This window comes from Rhinatrema bivittatum, unplaced genomic scaffold (genome assembly GCF_901001135.1).
Source record: "Rhinatrema bivittatum unplaced genomic scaffold, aRhiBiv1.1, whole genome shotgun sequence".
Taxonomy (NCBI): domain Eukaryota; kingdom Metazoa; phylum Chordata; class Amphibia; order Gymnophiona; family Rhinatrematidae; genus Rhinatrema; species Rhinatrema bivittatum.
In genome coordinates, this window is record NW_021820270.1 from 577,035 (window position 1) to 604,192 (window position 27,158).

At 47.5% G+C, this 27,158-nt stretch overlaps 1 protein-coding gene across 7 annotated transcripts in view; it reads right to left on the reverse strand.

Moving 5' to 3' along the window:
* Positions 1-311: 311 nt before the first annotated feature.
* Positions 312-27,158, reverse strand: part of LOC115081318 (butyrophilin subfamily 1 member A1-like) — a 325,098-nt gene continuing 298,251 nt past the window's right edge. The window contains exons 1-9 of one of the 7 annotated variants that reach the window (XM_029585801.1): positions 22,053-22,078; positions 20,940-21,047; positions 12,730-13,077; positions 8,000-8,281; positions 7,086-7,214; positions 5,804-5,824; positions 4,188-4,208; positions 4,052-4,078; positions 312-2,896 (exon numbers count right to left, since the gene is read on the reverse strand). In XM_029585801.1, coding sequence (XP_029441661.1) covers positions 2,370-2,896; positions 4,052-4,078; positions 4,188-4,208; positions 5,804-5,824; positions 7,086-7,214; positions 8,000-8,281; positions 12,730-13,077; positions 20,940-21,036 — 1,452 coding nt within the window. In that variant the 5' untranslated portion in view covers positions 21,037-21,047; positions 22,053-22,078 and the 3' untranslated portion in view covers positions 312-2,369. The other 6 variants (XM_029585803.1, XM_029585798.1, XM_029585800.1 and 3 more) reach the window with 6 other exon arrangements.

Genomic DNA, 27,158 nt, shown 5'->3' on the forward strand with positions numbered 1-27,158 from the left:
ATCTTAAGGTCTAGGCACCTATGTTCCTGTAATCACTTATTCTGTATGGGGGAAGGGTCTGCCCTTGTAAAAAAAAAACAAAACTACAGCTGTCAAAACAAACAATTTTTTCGGGTTCCCTGTCAGAGGAAGGAGGAGGGCTGTGCTCGAACTACAGGGCAGCCCAGAATGCTTCATTCTGGCAGAGGGAAGATGGTGCGATGAAACAAGGTGAAACTGAACACCTCCAGCTGCTCGCTGAGACTCAGGAAAACAAGCAAAATAGGTCTGGAATGTGATTCAAAACTAAACTTTCCACTGATGGTTTCCTGGGGAGCCAGGCTGCCTGCTTTAAAAGAAAAAAATAAATGTTAAAAAATAAAATCAATTCAATTTAACATTCGCCATCCCTGCTTTTTACTTTTTTCCCCTCAAAGTGTCTGCATTTGTTAAAATACAATCCAACATAGTTTGTCTTTCTTTAGGTTTGAAAATAAATAAGGGACATTCAAATCTCACTGCAGTGAGTACAGGGGAAGGGAGGGAGTCAAACCACCACAGCGAAGCTTAGGAAATGAAGAAGGAATTTTTATTATAAAAAAACAGCTGTTTTACAACTATAAAAGAATTAATACTGCAGCCGGGGCTCAAAAAAGGGTCTTTAGCTGTTTGGCTCTATTCCATCTGAGCTATCATGGCTTCAGCCACAGCCACGAGAGCTTTAAAACCAGTAAAATATTTTATTTTGGCTCATTAACTTTTAAAAAGTAATGCACATGCTCAGCCATTAATCCTTAAAACATGGCTGCCTCCCCCGCTCGGACTCTGTAAATGAAACGGAGCCACTGACTGAACATGTTTGGGGTGATGTGATGGCTTATGACATCATTCAAGATGGCCACCTCCCCATGGGTCACTGTGACCTCATTTCCTGACCCCCAATACAACAGCCACCATTGTGGATTCTGTGTCATTTCCTCTTCCCAGGCTGCCATCTTGAAAAACATATTTCCAGTTCCAGTCTATGTCATCAAAAAGGGGGGCAAGTCCCACTGGGACATCAGCAAAAAGGGTGTGTTTTTGGCAGGGCAATGACAGATGTCAACAAAGGGGCAGGGCTAAGGCAGAGCTTGAGTGGGGCTTTGACCAGATGTGAACGCTGATTGGTTGAGAGGGAGGACACTCTGTGGGGAGGAGTGAACATGGATTGGCCGAGTCACCTGTCACAAGTTTTACAAGAGATATACACATGGTACTACTGTTGTACAATGCACCAATATAAGACAGTCCCTGCTCCAGGAGCTTACAATCTAGTCAGACATACAAGAGTCCATGGGAAGTGTATTTCCAATATAGATTTGCTTAGGATTTAGCCTCTAAAAGGGGAGTTTTTAGACTCCATTTGAATGTGACTAGAGAGGGAGCGAGGACGTCCCTGACACAGTGCAGACAGGTGGAGAGTGTGGGGGACAGGAGTTAGTGATGGAGAAGAAGAGCAGCGCTAAGAGGGAAGTACCCAATGAACTGAGCTTAGGAGAATGGGGGTAGGGGGCTTTTGCAGTGCAATCACTGTGTCTCAGTGTAGGTTGATTATTAACAAAGGCAATACCAGAACAATATTTCCTGATTTAGGCACAGCAGGAAAGGCACCGTTTGGGATAAAGCTTGAATCCAGTCCTTTCACATACAGACACAGCAGCAGCCAAGATTTCTCCTCGGACACGGGGCAGGCATCGCATTATAACATTAATACACATCAGGAAAATAGCTCACGGGTCTTTGTCCAGGATCCCAAACCTTCCTTCGGCCTCCTAAACACCGGGAACCTGTTCCAGGAGATCCGAGCACTCCTTTTGAATCCACAAGGACCAGTCCGGCTCCTCAGGGGCGGAGCCTCAATTTCTCTGAGCCAGCCCATGGTTCCAGGTTTAAACACTCAGACCCTGCACTGCGAGAGGCTGTGGCCAAACCCCTGTTTAATCTGACTGAGGAGCTGAGGCGTGAATGCATTTACAGTCCAGAACTGGATGCAGAAGCAGGTCGTGGCAGTCACACATTCTTAGGGAGGACGGGTATAAAATCCTGCCTGAGAGCTGCTTGCACACCTCACACGCCTTCCTGAGCCAGATGCTGAGGTGAGGATCCCAGGGAGGAAAACGCCATACAACCGATTTGATTTTAAAAACAATGCAGGTTGCTTTGTTCTATTTTCCAGGCCTCAAAAAAGGGGGGAAACCACATCTGGAGTGTTTCTTTATAAGCCACCCATAATGGGGGAGGGTTAGAAGCGCTCACAGACATTTACAGCAACGAGGCCTCACCCCAAATGTTTAACCAGATCTGGAAAACCACCTCCCAGCCTCTGTATAACACACGCCAGCCCCACCCTGTCACTCCCAGCCTGGCACTGGGTGAATCCTCAGCGGTTTGTCGTAAGTACAGAACAAAGGCCGGAGAGGTTCAGTGAAGGGGTGGGAGAAGGTGTAGAGACGAGATTTATTCCCTGCATCATAGAAGGAAACCTCTCCTGCCTCGTAGTCCAGGAAGATGCCCATGGCCCGGGGGCTCTCCTTCAAGGGGAGCTGGATCCTGGGGGAGGTGAGGACCAAGTATTCACGTTCAGGCCACAGCCCCATGGCCCAGTATCCCTCCTCAGGTGAGGGTGTGATCCACCCCTTCCTGCAGACGCAGTCTCTGCACACCCCCAACTCCCATCTCCTCCCATCCCCCACCTCCACCTCCCAGTATCGCCTCCCCGAGGTGAAGGCCTCCCGCCCCAGCACGCAGAGATAGGAATCCTCAAAGCGCAGGGGACTGTCAGGCAGGCCCTTCCTGGTCTCTCCCGCTCGGACACTTTTCTGATCCTCGGACACAACGAGCCCAGGATGCGCGGTTTCAGGATCCAGAGTCACGTGCACTGCAGAGAGGAGGAGGAGGAGAGGCGTTAATAAACGTGAGCACGGGCAGCTCATCGGTTCCTCACCTAACCACCTCTGAACCTCGTCAGCAGATTTCTCCCTAATTCTACCAGAGGAGCTCGGGTGGCGGCTGTCACTCCTTGACAGGCTCTGCGTTACCAGCAATGCTCACGAACACCAATTCAGCCCACTACTGACCTTGACCTTGCCTTTTCACTTGAAACTGCCTGCTAGATAATGGCAAATAAAAATTAGTCCATTATCAGTCAAATAATGCCTACAGAAACTGGAGGTTCATGCACAGCTCAGAACCTCTGAGGTTATGTAATAATCTCCAATAATTTCATCCTCCAGTTACTGCAGGGGGAGAACAGAACAGGAAGCTCAGGCTGTGCTCTCTCTGGCAGTGCTGTAAGGGCCTTCACTCTCAGACACTGTGATAAGACCCTCAGCTTTGCCATTCTCACGGTGGTGACAGTATAGAAAAGGATTTATATAGAAAATTAAGCAAATTACAGTTGGAAGTGATAGCAGAACCAGACAGGGCTACGACGGTGCTGCATTTACAAAAACATTTCGGGGGTAAAATCCTGCCTGAGAGCTGCTTGCACACCTCACACACCCTCCTGAGGCAGATGGTGAGGTGAGGGTCCCAGGGAGGAAAGCACCATACACCCATCTGATTGTAAAAACAATGCAGCTTGCTTTCTTCTATTTTCCAGGCCTCAAAAAAGGGGAAAACACATCTGGAGTGTTTCTTTATAAGACCCATAACAGGGAAGGGCTAGAAGCGCATAATATACACACATGTTATAAAATCGGGCGTAGATTTGTGCGAGCCGGGTTGTGCGCATAAATCTACGCCCGTGCGCAGTTTTTAAAATCTGGCCCTTTATAATTAAAGATCCTTTTCCTGATATGATCAATTTCCTTATCTTTTCTCCACTATTATGTATATTACCACATTTCAGAGATCACTCCCTGACCCTGCAGCGTATGATCAGGAAACACACACACTCTTCTCTATCACAATAAATGCATTTTCTTTCCCTAAACCTATTTATAGAAGGCTGTACTGTGAGACCGCGCTGAAAACAGCTGCACAGACGAGGAAGTGAACATTAGTTAGGTGAAACTGTGTCAGATTGTGTTACCTGCATAGCTACGGCATCTCCTCCACTCTGAAATCAAACACAGAAACACACCGGAGCTCAGATAAATACAGACATAATTACAGGAACGGAAATCTTTAAAGTAACCCTTTGATTATACTTGTGAATAAAAACTTACCAAGCTCTGCAGAAAGGTACTCTACATAAAAATAGAAATGGATAAAAGTTAGAGCTCTCGGGGTTTGTAAGAAATGCGCATCACAGGAACAGACTCCTGATAATCTGATTATAACACACCATGGAGGCTCTGACTGGGATGAGGCTCCTTTCATGTTATCTTACATCTAAAAACCTGGGTCACTATTATGTGAGAGTGAAGGATCTGCAAGGACTTAATACACAGGAGGAAATCTCCAGGGGCTGACGGTCCCCTGAGCCTGGCGTAATCTCCCTCACAGAGCCTGGGAAATTAGTAAATGAGCTACAGAGCCCCCAATATTTGGTTCTTTGTGGAGCGCAGGATTCCTCAGCTCAGAGCTAAATAAAACCTGGGGGATAAGCTCTTCCTGCTTTTTTTGGACACGTCCTCTCTAGAATATTTGGTTAAGTTGCTGAAGGTTGTTTCAGGAAGGTTTTATTCTGCCAGAAACATCTGCGACGACACAACAGCATCGCAAGCACGGAAGAGCAGTCTGCACGGTACAAACTCTCGGGGGCCTCTCTCGCAAGCTTCGGCTCTGAGCGCATCCCAGGCCTTCATGAATACAGTTAGGTTTTCACCCCCCATCATCTTCCTGGGGAGGCCGTTCCGTGCAGCCCCTGGCTCTTTTCTTAGAAGAAATATTTCCCACTGACACCCACCAGGAGCCCCTTTGAGCAGCTGTTCTGTGGCCACCGCGTCTTACAACTTGGCTCACCCCTGAATGTGCATGGGGAACGTCAGAGAAGAATTTCCAAAGCCCATTTGTGTGTCTGACGATTGCTACCCGCTATGCGGTTAAAAGAGCAGGGGGTGTGGTTTGATGGGAGGCAGAGGAAGGGTCACTTTTGAAGTCCCTTCCATGTGAAGGACAGCGCTGTGGCCACCCAGACCTCCCGCTCTTTAGCAGGGGTATAATTGGGCGAGTATGGCCTGTGCGACTGCGTTCCTGGGGGGAGACAGGGTCTGGGTGGGGGTTTATGTTTACTTTCTGCTGCCGAGTGCGTCCGCTTTGAAAACCGCTGTTACTTATGCGAGCTTTTCCAAAACTTCCCCTCCTCCAGGGCCTTTTCAACTCTCTGCATGCTATTTCCCCACTGAGGAGAGACCTGCAGGAAAAGCAGGCGGAAACGTCCTTTTGCTTTAAAATTTGGACGCAGAGCCTGCAGGTGAAAAAGTACCTGGGCAGGGTCTCAAACTCTGTCCAGGGATGCCCCACCTTCCGTGAAAGAAAAGGACGCGAGCCTGCTTCTCCCAAAGGTCTACACAATGCTCTCCCCCAGGTCTTCTCCATTTAAACTTGAAGTGGGAGGAGGTTAGAGGTCAAGGAACAAGAAGAACCAGACAGGTCTGCACCAGGGAGGGAGGAGAGCCGGACTCTCTGCAGCCCTGCAATTACTTTAATTGGTCCAAGACAAGAATGACCCAACGATAGGGCCACACCGGTGCCACCTAAACCCAGCAGGCAGGAAGGGAATGGTAAAGCATTTGTAACCTAGAGTGCCTGAGTGTAATCCACTCTGCAGCGTCGTCGCAAAGCAGAATATAAATAAAACCAAAATAAAAGGCAACACATAATAATAAGAGTTACTTACTCATATCTGCTGCAAGCTTTGCTGCAAGAAAACACAGGAAGGGAGAATCAGTGCCCACAGACAGATTAGAAAGCTCCTCCAGGCCTGATGGGCCCTACCCTGGGGAGGGGGAGATAAGAGGGATCGCAGCCTCCTCAGACTCCCCCCACCCAGCTTCAGGCTCAGTTTAAGGCTCTCTCAGTCCATGGGAATGCATTGGGCTGTCTGTTCGTTTAGGTAAAGCCCAGAAACCGTTATCCGTCACGTGCGGTGCACGCTCCCTCCCCCCGGGTCATCATCAAGGTCCCGCCTGCACCTCCCCCTGCAGGTGGGGTGAGTGGCAGCAGCTGTAACCCCTCTCCCCCCAGGGAAAGGAACAGCCCCTCATTTCTCACTCCAGGAAGGGGTAACTGGACTTTGCACACCAAATTCAGGCTCCGCGCTTCGACTCTGCCTCTACTCATTTTGGGGTTTCACTCCCGTACCAGCGTTATCGGTTTTGATACAGATTTTTCTGTCATTTCCCTACAGGAATATTTTCCCTCCAAGTCCTGCGATAATGCTGCACTAAAAGCTACTGAAAGGGGGAGGCAGCAGGACAGAGTCCCAAGGTAAAAATGCTGTATGGCAGGGGGGGACGACGACAGGAAGAGGTCAGGGGGTCCCAGGATATTCCAGTGGGGCTGGCATCAGCCCTGCCCGGGTGCACTTCTCTCACTTTCCTCTCTGCAGCCGGCCGGGTGCAGATCCTGCGTCCTAGATAAGGAGAGAAGACGACATCTCCTTCCCAGGACCCGAGACCTCCTCCTAATCTCCAACCGGAGCCAGGGCCACTGCCTCCGGCTCCCAGGGCCATCTCACTTGTGAACCCTGGACTGTAAGACTGCGCAGTCAGACTTAGAATGGGGCAAGCAAATGTTAAATATTTTAATTCGGATTTCTTCTTCTCTACTTTAAATCTGCTGACACCATCTGCACAGAAGAATTATTCTCTTTATATTACACAGTTAGAAAAGTCAGGAAAGGCCAATCTATGGCATCTGCATCAACCAGCACTAGGATTATGCTTTGTGCTGTGACATCAGGGATCACTGTTCCTTTTGAAATTAAATTATAAATCCCCCACAGGTCTGGAAATGGATGAAGCTGACAGACCTCAGCTCTAGCTCGCTCTCGGTTCCCGCAGCTGTCCCATCTCTACAGGGACCCCCCCCTCTCCCATCCAGTTGCTCCCTTCCTCTCCCCTCCTGTTGAATTCTCCTGAGACAGGGCTGTGGTCTGGGGGGGTAGGGGGGCACATTACCTCTCTCACTGCTTTTCCTCCTCAAGTGATAAAGCACCAGCACAACCAGCAAACCGCACGGGATCACCACGGACATCAGCAGGATGGAGAGAGAGACCACCCAGCGGGAGACCCGATGGAAAAATGCACCTGGAAATGAACAGAGAGCAGGGCAGGTGAACTTATTCTGGGACGGCATAACGAAGATGCATGGGTTTTGTACAGAGGGAAAAATGGACAAAGGATTTGCAGAGAATGCTGTCAGATTCAGGGAAGAGAAGGCCGAGCGTCGTGGTGGGGGGGGGGGGGAGGACAGAGGGGAAAAAGTGATCTTGGACACCCAGAAACACTGGAGGTGCCCAGCAGAGATCCCGATACTGAAGGAGGAATAACTCTGGTCCTGGAAGGCTAGAAACAGATCCAGTGCTCAGATAATCCATGAGGAATATTCGGAAGCTGCATTTCCCCCCCTCAAACTCAAGCCGTTAAGTGAGAATATAGCGGTTTCCTCCCCTGACCCTCGAGGAATCTCCCACCCTTAACTGCAGCGGGACCCCCCATGCAGCTAAAGGTTGGTGTTTGTGATCCACCCCGCACAGGCAAGGCCCTCCCCAGGCAGGCTCAGGGTGGGGGAGGCGACAGGAGGGTGCAGATCTTTCAAATACCCTCACAAAAGGGACAGCACCTGCAGTAAAAGTCTCGGTGTCGGCTGCTTATTGGGATTTTCTGATACTCGAGGGAGCTTTGCAAAGAAATCCCATCAAGCAGCCCCTCCCGTGTTTTTCGGGGGCGACCGAGGATTGCTTTTAAAAATCATTTGCGAAGCATAAGTTTTAAACTCAGGACCCTCAGCACATTTCTCGGATATTTAAACCATTCTGTGCCACACCCCTCCTCCTGCACGATGGGACGGGAGTCCCGTTACCGTCACTCACCTGATATAGAAATCCCTGATTCTCTCTCTTGGCTCAGGATGATATTTCTGATATGGCAGGAAATCCTGCCGTACTGACTGGTTCTCATCAGGAGGGAGGTTGTGACGTTGAACAGACCGTTGTGCTCTCGTGTTTCTGTCTCAGATAACGATGTCAGGCTCTGTCCATCCTCCTGCCTCCAGGTCACGTCGGGCTCTGGGTACCATCCTGAAGATTCACACACAGCCCTGATTCCTCTGTCCTGATAACCAGTGATAGAGATGACAGGAGCAGTGCCCAGACCTAATGATAAAATAACATCCATCTGTCAGAACATGAGATTGAGATTCATTCTCTGCTAGTGACAGGATGATCTGCCTTTATATCCTAATATTAAGCAGGAGGGGGATTTTGCCTCCTGCAGCTGATGGAGAACAGGCCCGGAGATCCTGATCACCAGCAGGACCTGCGGAAAGATTGTAAGGTCATAAGATAATAAGTGCCAGGTCGGATCAGACCAATGGTCCCTTGATCCCAGCATCTCGTCTCCTACAGTGGAAGTGCCAGGCAGATCCCACTAGGAAAGTCCGTTCCACGTCGCTCACTCCCAGGGCTATCTGGGAGGTTAATGGTCACGGAGTATCCCCTGGTCCTCATACTGTGTAAAAGGGAAATGGGTGTTCCTATTTACCTGTTCCATGCCTCACAATTTCATAAACCTCAATCCTATTTTTATTTAAGATCAGCATCTCAGTCATTCCCCGTACCCTTACAGATTTTAGCAACCAGTTTTCCTATCGTTCTCTTTTCATACATCTCTATTGCTCCCTGAAAAGCGTTCTGCGGGAGAAGGATTTCATTCAGGGACCTGTAGGTAAGACGCCCTCCTCAGGAAAGGTCTGAAGAGCTGGTAAAAGTTACAGATCAGGCTGCGTGCACAGGAAGATACCTGAAGAGAAGCTCTTATTACTTGTTTTTAAGGCACTGCAGCTAAATTGCCCTGCCTACTTGACTGCTCAGTTGCAAACGTATTCTCCAAGACGTAATTTATGCTCTGCCGATAAGAAATTTTTTTGGTGCTTCCTTCTACCAATCACGCGCGATTGCGAGAATCACGTAGTGGGTTGTTCTCTGTTGTAAGGGCAATGCCCTACGAGCTTCTGATGACAAAGATAGTTCAAAAGCTTCTTCAGGCACATCTGTTTGTTCAGGCATTTCCTTTGAGTCCAATTTTTATTTAATATTTAGTGCATTTTGTGTATTTCTTTTGATTTACCGTCACTTGGTATTCCATCACAGTGGTTTACAGTAATATAAAATGTACAAAATCATTAAAATGCATAAATAGGGGGAAATAAAAAAGTAAAATAAAAAATAAAGTTATAGGGTAATAAAAGAATAAATCATATCCTTCAAACATAAGATAAATAAAAAAGGAAATAAGATAAATCCTTAAATGCCTAACAATTATCCTTTCCTGCTTCCTGAAACGCCCGGGTAAGCATCAGAGGTTTTAAATCCTTTGTGAAAGTCTTAAAATTAGTTTGTAAACGTGTTGTGCTCCTCCCGCAGCCTGGAGCCGCTCCCGGATCACCCTGGACTCCTCTTCACCGCGGCAGGAGCCGCCATCGCCCACGCCGCTCCGCGGCCCGGAGGGGCCTCCATCCCCGGCGTCTTCAGCGGCAGGGAGGCCGTCTCTTCCGTCGGGGCCTGCCCGAGGCCCAGCTTCCTCCTGTACCAGCTCCTGCACAGAAGGGGGCACCATGGCCGCTGTCCATGGTCCTGCCCCCCCCCCCCCTTCCTCCTAGGGGGCGAGGCCGCGTCTCCTTTCCCTTTTTAAAGGGAATGCGCAGGTGTGGCTCCTGTGGCCTCCTCCCTGGGTGTTCCTTCGTCTGCCCTATCAAAAGGGCTCCTCGTCCATTCCACCCTCGCCTTGGCAAGGAGCTAGTCATCTAGGACTAGTCCTCCCTAGGACTCCTTCACTTCATGTTCCTGGTCTCTGGATCCCATGTCTCGTCTTCCCAAGTGGTCCGATGTCTTCCTCCTGAAGGTCTTCTTCCTCTGGCTCCGTCAGCCTCTCCCTCGTGGTCCGCGACCAGCCCGGTGAGGTTGGTAGGGCGCACAGTGGCCCGTGACTACCCCCCTTGGGGTGTGTAGGGCGCTGGTGGGCTTCCTCCATCTCAGGGCCAAAGAGTCTTCATGTCCTTCTCTTTGGCTGCGCAAGTCTCCTATTGATTCCGGCTTTTCACCTCCCTGTTACTGAGTTCCAGCTCAGTAAGACAGAGTTCCGCCTCTTGAGTTCCTGGCTCCGAATTCCGTCTCTGAGCATCTCCTTGAACTGTGTCCGGGTCTTCGGAGCGCCTTGCTCCTGCCTTCATCTCCTCCGTGTGTGAGTTCCACGTCTACGCTCCAAGCTCCAGTACCTTGGCCTTCGTCTACCTTGCGCCCTGTCTCATCATGTCCGACCTGCCGCCTCTGCTGCTCCCTGTGGCAGGTCCGAAAGGGCTTGGAGTAGTCAGAGGACCACTCAGAGACCAACCTTGCGTGGTTGGTCTCACCAAGGCGTGCAGGTCGGCAAGGGCCTGGTCTTCTCCATTCCCAGACGAGGTATGTCCTACCACAGGGGCACACAACTCTCGCCCCCTAGCACTCGTCTTGTCCCAGCGCAACAAAACATAGCTTAGCTGGTATTGTACTCCATGATTGAGAGAGCGCTTGCTCTCAGCTCATTCAAATGTGCAGTTTTAATAGATGGAACAGATAGTAAATCCTTTGTTTGATGAACGAAAGTTTCGTTTTGGGGTGTAAAAGTGCATTACTGCATTTAACCATTCCGTCTTCTTAAATCGATTTACATATTAGATATAGAATCTTAAAATGTATACGAAATTTGATTGGCAACCATTGCAAAGAGATTAAAACAGATGTTATGTTCATATTTACTCGTGCCAGTTAAAACGCTCGCAGGCGCATTATTTTGCATTATTTGCAGTGGTGGTAGAGTATTATCCGGGAGCCCAAGTAAAAGAATTACAATAAGTCAGTGTTTGAAAGAAAATCAATCATGGAAGTACAGTATGAAAATCCTCTTTTGCTAAAAGAGCCTTTAGTCGTTTAAGGGTTAACAGTTTATAATAACCATCTTTTATTTTCATGTTAATATGCTTTTCAAGTTTAATTCACTGTCCACTATAAGACCCGGGTCACGGGCATACGATTCAGGATTATCAATTCTCAATGGTGGAAGATCAGTCATCGTTAATTTCTGATTCACTACAATAATTTCAGTTTTTTGAATATTGAAAAATAATCTCATAGGTATTAAGTTGTTTTACAATGGATATATATATAAGGATACCATTTTTTACTTAATTTCAGCTGAGTCTTTGATAGGAATTAAGAATTGAATATCATCTGCACAGATAAAATGTGTAATCCCCAAACCCGCCATAAAACGCCGTAATAGCAATATATTCTGCTGTTCCTCCGGGTTCGTCGTTATCAGATAGTGCGGAATTAATTTTGGCTTGAAAACTGCGGTTTTGCAGCTGTGAAGTGAAGCATTTCAGAGTAGTTTCAGTGAGATCAATTTCAGTATTAGGCATTCATTTTTTACATGTAAATGTTCTGTGTATTTTGTATTAATTTTTTTAAATAAAATTTATATTCTTTGCTAATATTGTAATCCGCCTAGCAGATTCTTATAGATGGAACAGAAACACTTTTAAATAAACAAACAAACTCTGTCCAAGCTGAACGCTGACCAAATGGGGATACGGAGAAGGAGTGCAAGGGTCCCAGCAGAGGCTACGCCACCATCATAATCTAGTAAACCCAGAATAAGGAGTGAGCAGTCCCTGCAATCGATACCTGGCTATACAGGACAATAATACAGAGTGCAAAACGGAACCCTCATTCGGACCTTATACAGGGGCAGGATGCAATCTTTGTCCCTCGATCCCATCTCCCATTTAGGGGCTGATGTAATAAGATTGCACTAAGCTTAGTGCGTCTTATTTTACTCCTGTTTCCATGCACTAAAACCACTTCCAATGCAGGAAAGAGCGCTACAAATTGGCTCACTTTTTCACTTCTACTTTAATGCTAAACCTGAGGCCACGTAAAGTTTTAACTTCTATTTTCTAGACCTGGCTCTGCCTCCAGGGACCCCCGCAGCCAGGAGACCTGAGACTGGGAAACCTTCAGACTGCAGGCCTGGCATCCTTGCAGCTGGGAGATTCAAGTCTGGGACCCCCCCCCCACCCACCCATCCTACAGGGTCAGTGACCTCAACCGCTTGCATTCTAAAGGAAGCCAGCAGAAGAGACAGGAGGGGGCAGGTTTACGTATAGGGGGGTCCTATAGTGAAGCCTGTAGTGAGGGTGGGGGACTCTGGTCCAAGGGCAGGGTCCTCGGCTGGAAAAGTTTCTTAATTAACTCACGTCTCTAACCACTGAGACTGAACCTTCACCTCTAAGCACTGAAGTTAAAAACAGTAGTAAAGTCGGCACTCCCTTAAACTTTACTACCATGTTTAGCGCACTCTTTGCTTTTAGTTAGCTTATTTCCATGGTAATTATTTTTAGTTAAATGTTAACTCACATATTTTCCTGTCATTCCATTATATTGGCCTCTTAAAGTATTATGAGTCACCAGTGTATCTACGGTTTGAATGCCTGTGCCTTTCAGGCAATGTTATAATGAACACAGAAAACGTTTACAGTTGAGAGAGAATGAACACTGCTTCTTACCTGCTACTTTCAGCTCCAGCGTTGCATCTTCATAGGTAGGATGAGATCTAAAGAAACACGTGTAACGTCCCTCATCTTTCAGCCCGACATTGTGTATCCTCAGCGAGACACTGCCATTGGAGATGTGAGTCCTGATGAGCTCCGTCCTGCCGTCATATTCTGGGATCTGTTGCTTGTTCTGATCCACCCCATTCTCGTACAAGTGAACGACGGCATCGAAGCCCATTCGGAACCACCTCACCTGCATGTACTCAGCGCTGAGGGGTGGGGAGAGACGGCAGGGTAACTCAGCATCTCCACCCAGAACAGCCACCACGGGCCGATCAGGGCCGATGACTTTAAAGTTTTCTGCCAATTATACAATAGAAAAAGGAACATCATTCAGCAGGAGAGCATGTTGGACCAATTGCTGAGAAACGCAAAAAGAGGGGGGCTTTTTTCTGCCTGCACATTTTTTCCCCTGCATCAGCTCCTGCCAAAAAAAAAAAAATACAGGAAGGAAGGGGATAGCTTAGGCAGCAGAGTAGCTCTTTTTTCCTCTGCTCTGTTCACTTCAACCTCACACCTTCCCCTCCTGTTTTCTACATGCTGCCTGCAGAGAGAGAGAGAGAGGAGGGGGCTGGAACAGGAGGCAGAGAACGGGTCTCTGCTAACTTAGGGGGTCATTTCGCGTGCGATAGCTTGCCAGGGGCGGAGTCGGGGTGGCGGAGAGGCAGAATCTTCGCTGGAGGCGATAAGGTAAGCACCGTTATCTTCACAGTAGCGCGCCCCAATGTCGCCACCTTTCACGGTAGTGCTATTGGGTGCGAAAGCCGGCAGCGATAATACCAGGGTGGTGCAATGGCCGCCGGCTTCCGCAGGCCCGCCCCCACCCCCCGTTACTGCTGGATTCACTATTCTCTGCGAGAATGGAAAAATTCAGGCCTTAAGTTTCAAAGCAATGGCCAACAGAGTTGTGGCCTGGGCACACACACTTCCCCCAAACTCTATTGACCAATGCCTTGAATCTCACTCAGCAAAGAAAGACAACTCACCCACATCCACCTGCACTTCCTGCATCAGAAGATGCTGACTCGTGCCGCAATAACGTTACCTCGTGCCTCGCTCCAACGTCTACATGGCCCCTCTCTGCAACTTGGGATTAGTGCACTTTACGCCAACGACGTTCAAATACTGCTCCCTATAGAAGGTTCCATTGAGAAAAAACTCACCCAGACGTTCCTCTCTCTCTCTAAATCATGCTAAAACAGAAACCTTACTGATTTGCAACAAAGTCACTGAAAAAATAACAAATGAAATTAAAAACCAACAACTCCTTCCCATCCTTCATGAAGTAAGAGACCTAGGCTGCATTTTAGACAGAGAATTCAACTTGAAGACATCAATAAAAACCATAGTAAAGGATGGATTTTATAAAAAAGTTACAGGTTAAAACCCCTGTTACATATTAACGACTTCAGGACCGTATTGCAAGCACTACTTTTATGGAAACTAAATTACTGCATTACTCTCTTACTAGGCCTCGCCATTTCCACCATTCGTCCCCTACAGCTCCTGCAAAATGCAGCCGCCAGGCTCCTAACCAATTGTAAAAAATATGATCACATTATTCCCGTATTGAAAGACGTCCACTGGCTACCAATGCAGTTCAAATGTTTGTCACTAATACACAAAACCATCTATGGAAATAAGATCGAATGGGTAAATGCGGCTTTACATATCCATACACCATCCATAGGTCCTCTGGCAAAGCACTCTTATCTATATGTTCACCAGAAACAGCACATCTAAGTATGGTTCCAGAGAAGGCATTATCACTGGCTGGTCCCAAAATGTGGAATTCATTACCATTAGACATCAGGCTAGAGGTGAACCCACATTCATTTAAAAAAAATTAAAGACATGGTTATACAAACAAGCTTTCATACAGCCGGAATGATCCCCTGTACAGGCATTTACCTATCTGTATTTTATTTTTATTTTATTTGTTCTATGTTATTTTATTTGAGTTTTTTGTTGGTCTGAGTTCCATAGTCTGTTCCTGTTTTAAATTTATTTTATGTGTTTCATGTTTTCTGGTACAAGTGATTGTGTTGTAATTATTAAAAATCTAATAAAAATAAAATTTAAAAACAAAACAAAACCTGACTGTGCCAGTGAACCCCCACCCTGAGTCTTCAGCCCCTCAAAAGCCATAAGTGTTGCAAATAAGTCCCATAGGAAGCTCCAACCCTGCGCATCTGAAAAAGCATCAAAATCCCCATCAGGGGATCCACTCCCACCGTCCCAAAAGTTTACCCCATCGAGGGGTGCTTTTGGGGGAAGGAGTAATCCCCATTCTGCAAAGTTTGAAAATGGCGCTGGCTGACAGCTTGAGCTCCTTTGCTGGAACAGATATCTGAGAACAGATTGTGAATGCACATGAGCAGGTAAAGAGGGACTTGCAGCTGGAAGTTTATATCACCTCAGATGTCATTTTGATTCTGCTGTCACAAATAAGTTTATTTCCCTTTTCTCTAACTTCATGCCAAGGCTGCACAGAGAGGATGAGAGTATGAATAAAATATCCAATGAGGTCACGTGATGTGGTGAACGGGATCGGACGCATCTGATCTCGCTCCGGACGCCAGGCTCCCCTCCGCCTCCATCCACTGGCAACAATCTTCTGCGGTACCCCTTTTCTGCTCAAGACGGACTTAGCCTATGTCGATTACCTCGTTTATGTCCAAAACGCCGTCCCCCATGCCTCCTAAGCTGGCAAAACGTGATAAAGAAAAAGGCAAGGGGCCGGATCCCAAGATGGCGCCCGGAACGGCTGTGCCGATGCAGGAGAGCGAAGCACAGGTAACTGTGCCGCTTTCGCTTACGGTGACTGAAATTAAAGAAGCAGTCTTAGCGGCTTTGGACTGCAAATTGACGGGCATTTCAGACCAGATTGGGGCCCTGAGAGAGGTGATCACGGATTATGCGCCACGACTCAATCAAATCGAGGACCGCACGTCCTCCTTGGAAGACGAAGTCACGGGCCTGCGTGGGCAGGTGGCTACTTTTGATAAAATGCTACAAGAGCAGATTGCTAAGACTGATGACCTTGAGAATAGGGCCCGCAGGTCCAATATTCGATGCCTAGGAATACCGGAAAGCGTAGAGGAACACCTGCTTAGGCCTTCTCTTATAAAATGGCTGCCAGAGGCTTTGGGCCTGCCGGAATTGGAGGGCTGTCTAGAAATCGAGCGGGCCCATCGGATGGGAGCCAAGGGTCAAGACCAGTCACGGCCGCGAGTGGTCATTATGAAAATACTCAATTTCCATCACAAGCAACTACTGATGCAAGCAGCTAGGAAATGTGGTACTGTGCAATTCCAGGGAGCAAACGTTCGGCTTGCACCGGACTACTCGGCGAGAGTGGCTGCAATGAGGAGAGCCTTTGCCCCTGTTTGCGGAAAGTTAATTGACAAGAACTTACGGTTTATCATGCAGTTTCCAGCTAAGCTTCGCGTTAATTATGAAGGCAAATGGCAATCGTATGAAACAGTGGCAGAGGCTACGAAGTTCTTGGACTCCCTGAATTCTAGCCCTTAAGTATTAATACCGCATGGAAGGCTATATAGTTAAAATGGAGGGGGAGGGGGAGCTCTGGAAGGTCCGAGCACTCATGATTGACTCCACTACCAGGCTTATGTGTCTGGACGGGTTACTAGTTGTTGGGGTTATGGGATCGGGGATGGGGGTGGGGGGGAGGGCACTGGTGTTATTGGGATTATGTATGCTTTTGAATTTTCATTTTCCTTTCTTACTGGTATTTCTCTGTGTGATGAACACCTTTGTTGGCTGGACACAGCTCTTTACTAGGGAGGGTGAGTTAGGCTGGGAGCTTGCTCTTCCGTTTTTTATTCATCCTGTGTTATGGCTCACACCATACCTTGGCCGTTATGGGTAGTAAATGCAGGATAATTTCATGGAATGTTAATGGGTTGGGTACCCCTATTAAAAGAAAGAAAGTTTTCCAACATTTAAAGCGTTTAAAGGTGGGTATCGCCTGCTTACAAGAAACACACTTAACTGCCCTTGAAAGTAAGAAACTTTGCAGGGACTGGGTTGCTGCTTGCTATTTCTCGGAAGCTAAGGGGAAGAAGGGAGGCGTCGCGGTACTTATCAATAAGAATATCCCCTTTACACTTATCCAGGAAATTAAGGATCCGGAGGGACGGTTTTTAATAGTTATAGGAACTCTAGCAGGGAACACGGTAACTATTGGCACTATATATGCTCCCAATACTCCGGACCCAGTCTTTGTTACTAAGGTAACTAATATCTTACTAACTAGCTCTCAGGGCGAACTCCTTTTGGTGGGAGACTTTAATAGTGTTTTTCAGGCTGGCGTGGATAAATCTTACATTCCAAAAAGCTTCAAGGACTCCGCGGACTCTGGGGTTCGCCAATTCTGTAAACGTCTGGGGCTGTTAGATGTTTGGCGCCTCTTAAATCCAGAAAATAAAGTTTATACACATATCTCTAGGGCGCACTATACCTTGTCAAGAATAGACTACATTTTACTGTCCAAACCCTTGTTGGACAAGGTGGACACAGCAGATATTGAATCTATTGTGATAGCTGATCATGCCCCAGTGTGGGTGGACCTCTGGCTAGCTGCTCCCAGGACAGGACAGAGGACGTGGCGCTTCCCTGGATCTTTACATGCAGATAAGGATTTTCAGTTGTATCTCCGGACAAAGTGGGATGAGTATGCTCAGAATAATGAGCAGCATGTAGTAGACCCCACTCTATACTGGGAAACGAGCAAGGTAGTGTTAAGAGGGGAGGTTATAGCCTATTCTATTGCGCAGAGGAAAAAATTAAACGCACTCATTTTGCAGCTTGATTCCCAGCTCCACACAGCCCAGAGAGTGTTAGCTAACTCTCCGTCCCAGGTGCATAAAGATGCCTATAACGCTTGCCTCACTGCCTTAAATTCCCACCTTCATCTTCGGGCGCAAAAGTCACTTAAAGCCTCTGAAAATTTTTTCTTTCAGTATGGGAATAAATCTAGTAAATTACTAGCACGGATGGTAGCCATAAAACGCCGTAAAACCTTTATTGGGGGCCTAAAAACCCACCTTGGCCATCATGTTACCTCTACTAAAGAGATCTGTACAGTTTTGCGTGATTTTTATGAAAGACTTTACAGTGAGGACAGAGCAGGGGGTTCGGCAGAAGAAGAGGCATTCTTTCAAGATATAAGATTGCCTCAGGTCCCAGAGGACAAGAGGGATTTTCTTTGCAGACCTATTACTGAAGGGGAGATACGGGGTGTTATTAAAACAGGTAAAAACCATAAGTCCCCAGGTCCGGATGGGTTTACCTTAGAATATTATAAAATTCTGAGTGCTTCGTTGGCGGGGCCTTTAGCAGCCTTTTTCAACCATGCTTGTGATATTAACCAATTTCCCCCTTCGTTTAACAAAGCATTTATTACTGTTTTGCCCAAACCAGGGAAGGATTCCACTTTAGCCTCCTCTTACCGCCCCATATCTTTGTTAAATTGCGACTTAAAATTATATGCAAGGATTTTGGCACAAAGAATGAATTCTGTCTTGCCCTCTATTATTTCACAGTACCAGGCAGGGTTTGTGGGGGGCCGAAATGCAGGGGCCCATGTTATTCGCCTACTCTCTGCCATAGAAACATCGCATTCCCTTGGTCTTGAATCCATGGCGGTAGGGTTTGACTCAGAAAAAGCCTTTGATAGAGTTTCCTGGGATTATATGTTTTCTGTCCTGCGGCGTTTTGGGTTTCCCAATAAGATTATACAGGCCATTTCTATTCTATATCATCAACCAATGTCTCATATTGTAGCTAATGACACTATATCGGAAGCCTTCGGTATTGCACGTGGGGTACGGCAGGGATGCCCGCTATCCCCGATTCTATATATTCTTACCCTTGACCCCCTGTTAAGGAAATTGGCTGAATCCTCTATTATTCAGGGTCTCCATTACAAGAATGGGAATTTCAAAGTAGCGGCCTTTGCTGACGATATGTTGGTTTTTCTTTGTAACCCTGCTGCCTCCTTACCACATGTCCTCCATTTACAGGCTGTGTTTGGGACATTTTCCGGGTTAAAAATCAACGTGGAAAAATCAGAGGCTTTGGATATACTGGGGACTTTGCACTCGACGTGGCCGGGTACCTTCCCCTTGAGGTGGGTGGGCACCTCTCTAAAGTATCTGGGTATCCACATCCCTGCCTTACCTAGTAAGCTTTATGGGTTAAATGTCACCCCTCTGAAGCAGAAATTGCTTACCCATCTCGCGGCGTGGAGGGACTTACCCTTGTCACTATCTGGAAAAATTTTGCTATTAAAGATGATGGAAATCTCAAAATGGTTGTATCTTTTTCATATGTTGCCGCTATGGCTTAGGAAACAGGATGTGCGAGATGTTAACAAAGGACTTCAGCAATATCTATGGAATGGTAAAAAGGCCCGCATTCCCTTAAAGACTCTAATGCAACCCAAAGGACAGGGAGGCCTCAATTGCCCGGATTTGGAGCGCTATAATCAAGCATGTTTATTACGGCATGTAAGGGACTGGATCTGTGGCACGGCTTTTTATTCTCCAATGGACCACTACACAGCTTGGCTCTCTCCACACGCTCCTGGGGCTACTCTACACCTATCGGACTCCTCCCTTCCAAAATTAATAACTACCAGTGTGGTGGTACGGCCCCTGCGTCAAGTGTGGAGGCGGCTGTGTCGGCAATTTAAACTTACTCCGGGAGTGACCACTTGCTTACCCATTCGTGGCTGTCAAACATTCCAGCCCGGAATGTCGCAAATGATCTTCAAGTTGTGGTCAATTAAAGGTTTACAGTGTATGTACCAACTCCTGGAGTCGGAAGCAGATCGCTATCGGCTGTGCAGTTTTCAAGACCTCATGGACCGTTTTTCTGTCCCTCATTCTGATCTGTATGGATACTTACAACTTCGGCATTTTATGTTGGAGGAGCAAAAGGCAAATCCGACCTTTTTTCAGGGCCACAAGGTCCGTGATTTTTTGATTGGTGAGGACGGGAAAAGAATGTCTGCCTCCCAATATTACTCGGCACTGGCGATACTGACTTTAGCACCAACCTTGGAGAGCGTTACTGCAAAATGGAATAAGGTTTTGCCACAGGCTGTCTCCTCGCGGGACCTTCAGGCATGCTTTACACATATCTCTCGAACTGTGGTGAATGTCACGCTACGGGACCAGACGTACAAGTTTCTACACCAAGCTTTCTACTCTCAATGTCATGCTTATTATATGGGACTTACGTCAGATATACACTGTACTCGATGTGCCGCCTCACACCCTGATTTCTATCATTGTTTTTGGTCATGCCCAACTTTACAGGTTTTCTGGGGGTATTTGCAGTCTTTAGTTCATTCAATGTGGCAACTTGATCTTCCTCTAGACCCTCGACTTTGGCTCCTTGGCATGAGGGAGCTGGCGGACACCGAACTTACTGGCCTCCAACAGGGCTTATTCCAAAAGATTATTCTTATTGCGCGGGCAGCGGTTTTGGCGCAATGGACTCAGCACACGCCTGTTTACATTCCAGTCTGGAAAACTAAATTTCACAACCTCATGCATATGGAACTCTTAACTGCCAAACACAGTTCTAGTGAGAAATACCAAAAAATCCAATTATTATGGAAGGACTATGTGAAACTTCTGCCAGTGGAGGAATCTGGAGTCATATCATGATGTGTATTATTACTTTTGTATTCTGTCCCCTGTTTTTGACTTCTACACGTTACACTAACTATATTAGTTAAGTATATGGCTCTTCGTAACCTCTGCTGATAATGTTCTGTTTCTTAGCTTATACACCAGTGCTCTGCCCGGGGGAAAAAGGGGGGGGGGGGAGGCGGGGAGGGTATCTCTGTAGTTTATTATTGTTAAAAAACAACCGGTTTACAGTTTGGTTTCTTTGTGCGATTACCTAACTGGGGTCCTGTGTTTCATAGCTGACTTCCAGATCAGACTCTTGGTTTTGTGTTTCATTGCACTATGGCTCTTCTTGATGTTGTTGTCGCACTCTTAGCACTTTGTGTGTTTCAGGTGCTCTTTTACCTACTGTACTCCAATAAAAATATTTACACAAAAAAAAATATCCAATGAAAAAGGCACAGAAAATGAGCTGCATATCTTGGCCTGAGCTCTTACCTGCATTTACAATCTGGAAGTGATGAGAAATCAACAGCAGGATAAAGCCAGGAATGGAGGAGCGCGCTGTTATCCAGTAGCATTGACGAAAATGCATCTGCAGGGCCTCTGAAAGTAATAAAACAAGGTAAGCCAGGAAGGACTGAAACGAAGCTCCAATAAAGCCAAAGGATCTGGAGGCTGGGATGTGAGGGAAGGGCATGGGGGAGATAGTACTGGTGCAGTGCAGTGCGGCTAATACCTTATATGATAACATTGCCGCTACCCCGACGCTGTTTTTAATACACACGATACTATTTAACTGTTTCAAAAGCGGATATAATCCAGCACCAGCAGCTGTGCCCAAAAGAGAAACATCTGAATACACTGCACCGTGATTCTGGGATTAAACCCCACGCACCTCAGTCCTGCACCGCCTCACCCCCTGTCATTCCAGGACGGAGATCACCATCCCCCCCCCCCATGCACCTCGCTCCTGCCTTGCAGCGCCCTCTGATATTCTGGGATTAAACCCCACGCACCTCAGTCCTGCACCGCCTCACCCCCTGTCATTCCAGGACGGAGATCACCATCCCCCCCCCATGCACCTCGCTCCTGCCTTGCAGCGCCCTCTGATATTCTGGGATTAAACCCCACGCACCTCAGTCCTGCACCGCCTCACCCCCTGTCATTCCAGGACGGAGATCACCATCCCCCCCCCCATGCACCTCGCTCCTGCCTTGCAGCGCCCTCTGATATTCTGGGATTAAACCCCACGCACCTCAGTCCTGCACCGCCTCACCCCCTGTCATTCCAGGACGGAGATCACCATCCCCCCCCCATGCACCTCGCTCCTGCCTTGCAGCGCCCTCTGATATTCTGGGATTAAACCCCACGCACCTCAGTCCTGCACCGCCTCACCCCCTGTCATTCCAGGACGGAGATCACCATCCCCCCCCCATGCACCTCGCTCCTGCCTTGCAGCGCCCTCTGATATTCTGGGATTAAACCCCACGCACCTCAGTCCTGCACCGCCTCACCCCCTGTCATTCCAGGACGGAGATCACCATCCCCACCCCATGCACCTCGCTCCTGCCTTGCAGCGCCCTCTGATATTCCACCACCCGCACTTACGCCGCCTGCGTCACTTCCTGCTTTTCGGTGTCACGTGGTGGGAAAATCTGCGCCGGGAAACCAAACCCCACCCATGGTCAGACCCCGCCCCCCCCGGGTGCTCGCTGCCCGCCCGCAGATCGGAATAAGATTTACTGGCAGGCAGCGGTGCTTGGGGAGAGGCTTTGGGGTTTTAAGCGCGGTAATTCTCGCCCCTAGACCCGCGCACCTGTACAATTCGGCGCTAAGCCGGGCTCCAGCTCTTAATAAAACGGAGGCGTTTCTTTGCAAGGAAGAGGATAATATTGCCTTCACCTTCCGGATGCTACATGTTTCACTTCCAAGACCTCCCCACCCCGCTCCAATTGCTGTAGGAGGCTACCGCGAGGGTAGCTGAGGGGGGGATTGGGTGGTGGGGAGGGCAACTTCCCTAAATCCTCTGTGAAGTTTGCCTTGGTCTTTAATGCCTTTACCCCTTATCTCAGTCTTATCGCCCTGACAGCAGAAACTCAAAGTTGTAAGCTCCTGAGCTGCGGGGATTTTCTTTTTTGGGGGGAAGGGAATTACACTAATACTGAACCCCCCATACACAGCTCTGGCATAAAGCTCACTCCTGCCTTGCAGTACCACCCCCACCCCCCAAGTACTGAGAGCACCCCCTCCATAACACACACAACTCTGCCAGCATCTCCTATTCCGGTACTGAAACCTCTTCCAATGGACTTCATTTCTACTCTACAGCACCCCCTGCTACTCCAGTACTGAGATCCCCCTCCCCCCCACAATCAGCTCTGTCAGTGCACCTCATTCCTGCCCTGCAACAACCTCTGCTACCTACTGAATCCTTCCATCTTCCTGCCAGTGCACCTCATTCCTGCTCTGCTACTGAATCCTTCCATCTTCCTGCCAGTGCCCCTCATTCCTGCTCTGCTACTGAATCCTTCCATCTTCCTGCCAGTGCACCTCATTCCTGCTCTGCTACTGAATCCTTCCATCTTCCTGCCAGTGCACCTCTTTCCCCTCTGTAGCACGCCCTGCTGTTCTAGTACCGAGATCTACCGGTGTCCTTCAGTCATATCCTACTCCAACATTATCTTGTACCCCAGCCTCCAAATCTGTTCATCAGTGTAACTTAATTTATTATTTTCAGAGGTACTGAATACCAGTTTAACTGAATCCCCCTGGAGAAGAGCGCTCTCCTTTCTCCTGGCTTTATCTTTTTCTGCGGTTTTCCCTCTTCTCATCACTTTCAAATCATAAATGCAGTAAGAGCTCACTCCATTATTTTCATTTCCTTTTGCCTGCTGCCCCTTTCCACAGTCCCTAAGCAAAGAAGAGTTCTCCCAGCTGCCTGTGCTCCCTCCTGCAACCTGTGACCCATAGCAGAGCTCTCCCAGTTGCCTGTGCTCCCTCCCGCAACCTGTGACCCATACCAGAGCTTTCCCTGCTGCCTGTGCTCCCTCCCTCAACCTATGACCCATAGCAGTGCTCTGCCTGTGCTCCCTCCTGCAACCTGTGACCCATAGCAGAGCTCTCCCTGCTGCCTGTGTTCCCTCCCACTACCTGTGACCCATAGCAGAGTTCTCCCTGCTGCCTGTGCTCCCTCTGACAACCTGTGACCCATAGCAGAGCTCTCCCTGCTGCCTATGCTCTCTCCCACAGCCTCTGATCGATAGCAGAGGGAGCACAGGCAGCAGGGAGAGCTCTGCCATGGGTCACAGGTTGTGCGAAGAAGCACAGGCAGGTGGGAGAACTCTTCTTTGCTTGGGGACTGTCTAAAGGGACAGCAGGCAAAATGAAATGCTCCCTCCCATAGCGTCTGACCAATAGCAGAGCTCTCCCCGGTGCCTGTGCTCCCTCCCATAGCGTCTGACCAATAGCAGAGCTCTCCCCGGTGCCTGTGCTCCCTCCCATAGCGTCTGACCAATAGCAGAGCTCTCCCAGGTGCCTGTGCTCCCTCCCATAGCGTCTAACCAATAGCAGAAGTCTCCCAGGTGCCTGTGCTCCCTCCCATAGCGTCTGACCAATAGCAGAAGTCTCCCAGATGCCTGTGCTCCCTCCCATAGCATCTGACCAAAAGCAGAAGTCTCCCAGGTGCCTGTGCTCCCTCCCATAGCGTCTGACCAATAGCAGAAGTCTCCCAGGTGCCTGTGCTCCCTCCCATAGCGTCTGACCAATAGCAGAGCTCTCGCTGGTGCCTTGCTCAGTGCTACATCCTGTAATTAAAAAGAGTTTTTTTTAATCAACTTTTCAAATTACATAATCAAATAGTTCTTGATATCTTTACATCATATGGTTTAAACAAAATTCACTATATAGAAGAAATAAGAAAAAACAAGGAAATTATACTTAACCATAGTTTCCAAAGTCCACAATAGAAGGAGTAGATCATATACATATTGAAAGCTATATATAAACATGAAGTATGTCGAAGAAATTACCACGCAATCCTGCCTAGGGAGATTAAATTACTAATTTATGAGAACATCCATAAATCTCAATGGGGTTGCTAAACCAGAGATTTCGTCCTTAGTTCTAAATTTTGTCAATTGTGAGGGTTGGAAAAAGCGACACTTAACATTTTGATAAGATACACAACATTTACATGGAAACCTTAACTTGAACAAGAGCTCCCATCTGCAATAACTTTGGCCTCATTATCAAAAGCTGTCTTCTTTTTATTTGTGTTTCTTTAGTTACGTCAGGAAATATTCTCACATTTAACTGGTAAAATTTCTCTTTAATATTTCTAAAGTAGATCCTTAAGACCCAATCTCTATCGGTGTTTAACAAAAAGGAAATAATCAACGTGGCCGGTTGAGCCTCTCCAATGTTTGATGATTCCAGAAATTCTGATATGTTCAAAGGAGCTATTTCTTGAGAACCTTGATCCTTTCCCTCTTTCTTCCAGCAGGGAAGGTAATAGATTTGATTCAACGGTGGTAAAGCTTGCTGTGGAATTTTCAAAAATTCTATTGCAAATTTGTTCCTCGTTTCTTTTGCAGAAATAGTTGACAGTTTGGGCAAATTGACCAATCTTAAGTTTTTGTTTCGAATCCGGTTTTCCAGATTCTCCATTTTCCTTATAACTTATTGATTTTCTTTAATTAACATTGCATTCTGTTTTGCCAATTTCCTCATATCTACCTTAGCCGATTCAATAGCCTGATCTCTTTTAATATCATCAGATATCACCTTATTGACTTTAGTATCAACATTTTCTATTCTTTTTGCCAAAGGCACTAAGGCAGGTGTAAAATTTTTATTTATCACAACTAAGGTTTCCCCAGATAAATTCTAAAGTAAAAACAGCCAATCTAATGATAGGCACAATATCAATTTCACATTTTAAAGGCTCATATGAAACATTTTCACCTTGGTGTAGCATCTGCCCCTCATTTACGTTACCATCTCAACCTCCAGGAGGAAACCCTCCCTCCACGTTCTGGGGTTTCCCTTTGCCACCATCAAGGGTGACGGGGTCTCCATGTTAGATACTGTTCTCAATGTCGCGGGATTTCAAGGTGGTGTTCTCACAACCGGGGATAAAGAGATGATAGAGTCACGAAAGGGATCCACACCTTCCTGGTTCCCTTCAAGCGACACCTCACCCGGCAACATCACTCCATAGGGCCCAATACAGGAACTGCTACTGGTCCCTCCATTACTGCCCTCTCTCGAGCCTGGCGCTTCCAGGTCGAGTGTGGCATGGCTTTTAAAAAGGACTATGTTTAAAGCAAACAAAAAAAGAAAATATGGGAAAAGCACTTAAGCTTATTTAGATTGTGTTGAAGTCAATGGTCGCCCCTCCTGGAGATGGGTAGGTTAGGGAGTCCTCTCAAGATGATAGAGTAGCAGAGAATGTACTGTAGATGGAGCAAAGATGGAACAAGGCCGCACGCCGCTGAGGGGCCGATTTTGTAGGCCCCTTCCGGCGTCGCTCAAAAGATGACATCAGACGCTGAGTCGCTAGGGGGAATCTCCGTCGGGACAGTCAGCTGACTCTCGCTCTGCCCCCGGCACCACTCCGGACTCCTCTAGCTCCCTTACCCAATCTCTCCCCAGTTTCTTTTTTTTTTGTGTGGGTTATTTAAAAATTGTCTTCTTTATCTCCTATTCTATATATTTTTTTAATTTTTTTATAAATTATTATTCATTCAGAACAATGAGTGATAAATGATTTTACTGTGAAAATAAACCCATTAATTGAGGACACTACAGAATAGTTTTCTAAAGTTACTGATCGAGAGGTGAATGATGTTATACTAAACCTGAAAAGATTTGACTGCATGTTCTGAGATACAAAAATGGCTGAAGAAACTTGTCAGAGTCACAATGCTGAACATTCAAAAACTGTATGACCCTTCTCCACTTGATGGCTTATTACCCAATAACTTCATTGTGTGTCCCAGGATCTTTGTGCTTTTCGAAAGAGTAAACAACTGATTAACGTTTCCTCATTCCATTCCACTCATGATTTTAAACACCTCTATCATATCCCCCCTCAGCCGTCTCTTCTCCAAGCTGAAGAGTCCTAACCTCTTCAGCCTTTCCTCATAAGGGAATTGTTCCATCTCCTTTATCATTTTGGTCGCCCTTCTTTGTTCCTTTTCTAACTCACAGATCGATACTGTAACGTGCGGTTGAAGATTTCCCGTCTGTAACGTGCTGTGAACACACAATTCGGGTGCGTAGGGCGATCCAGTGATCCAGTCTCCAGTTTCACGCGTCCTTAGCGCTTCTTAAAACAGACACATAACCCTTTCCGCCCCCAGCATGTATATGATATGTAAATGAACAAATTAGCTGTTTAATGAAGGAATTAGCTATTCCCCTCCGATACTGTGACGCGCGCTCAGATTATCTCCTTAGTATCTATTTTATTTCGGCACTCAAGGCGTGACGTCACGACGCCCGACGTCACGGCATGTGACTGCCTTGAGCGCCGAAATCGCACGGGTCGCACAGGCGCATTCATTCACTGCCGGCGGGGGCTGCCGGAGGCCGCTTTCGCCGCCGGCTCCCTCTGCCTGGATGAATGCGCGCCCACCCGCCCGTGGCCTGGATCGAACACGCGCCCGCCGGCCCACACCATCGCCTTGTTCGAACGCGTGCCCACCCGCCCCC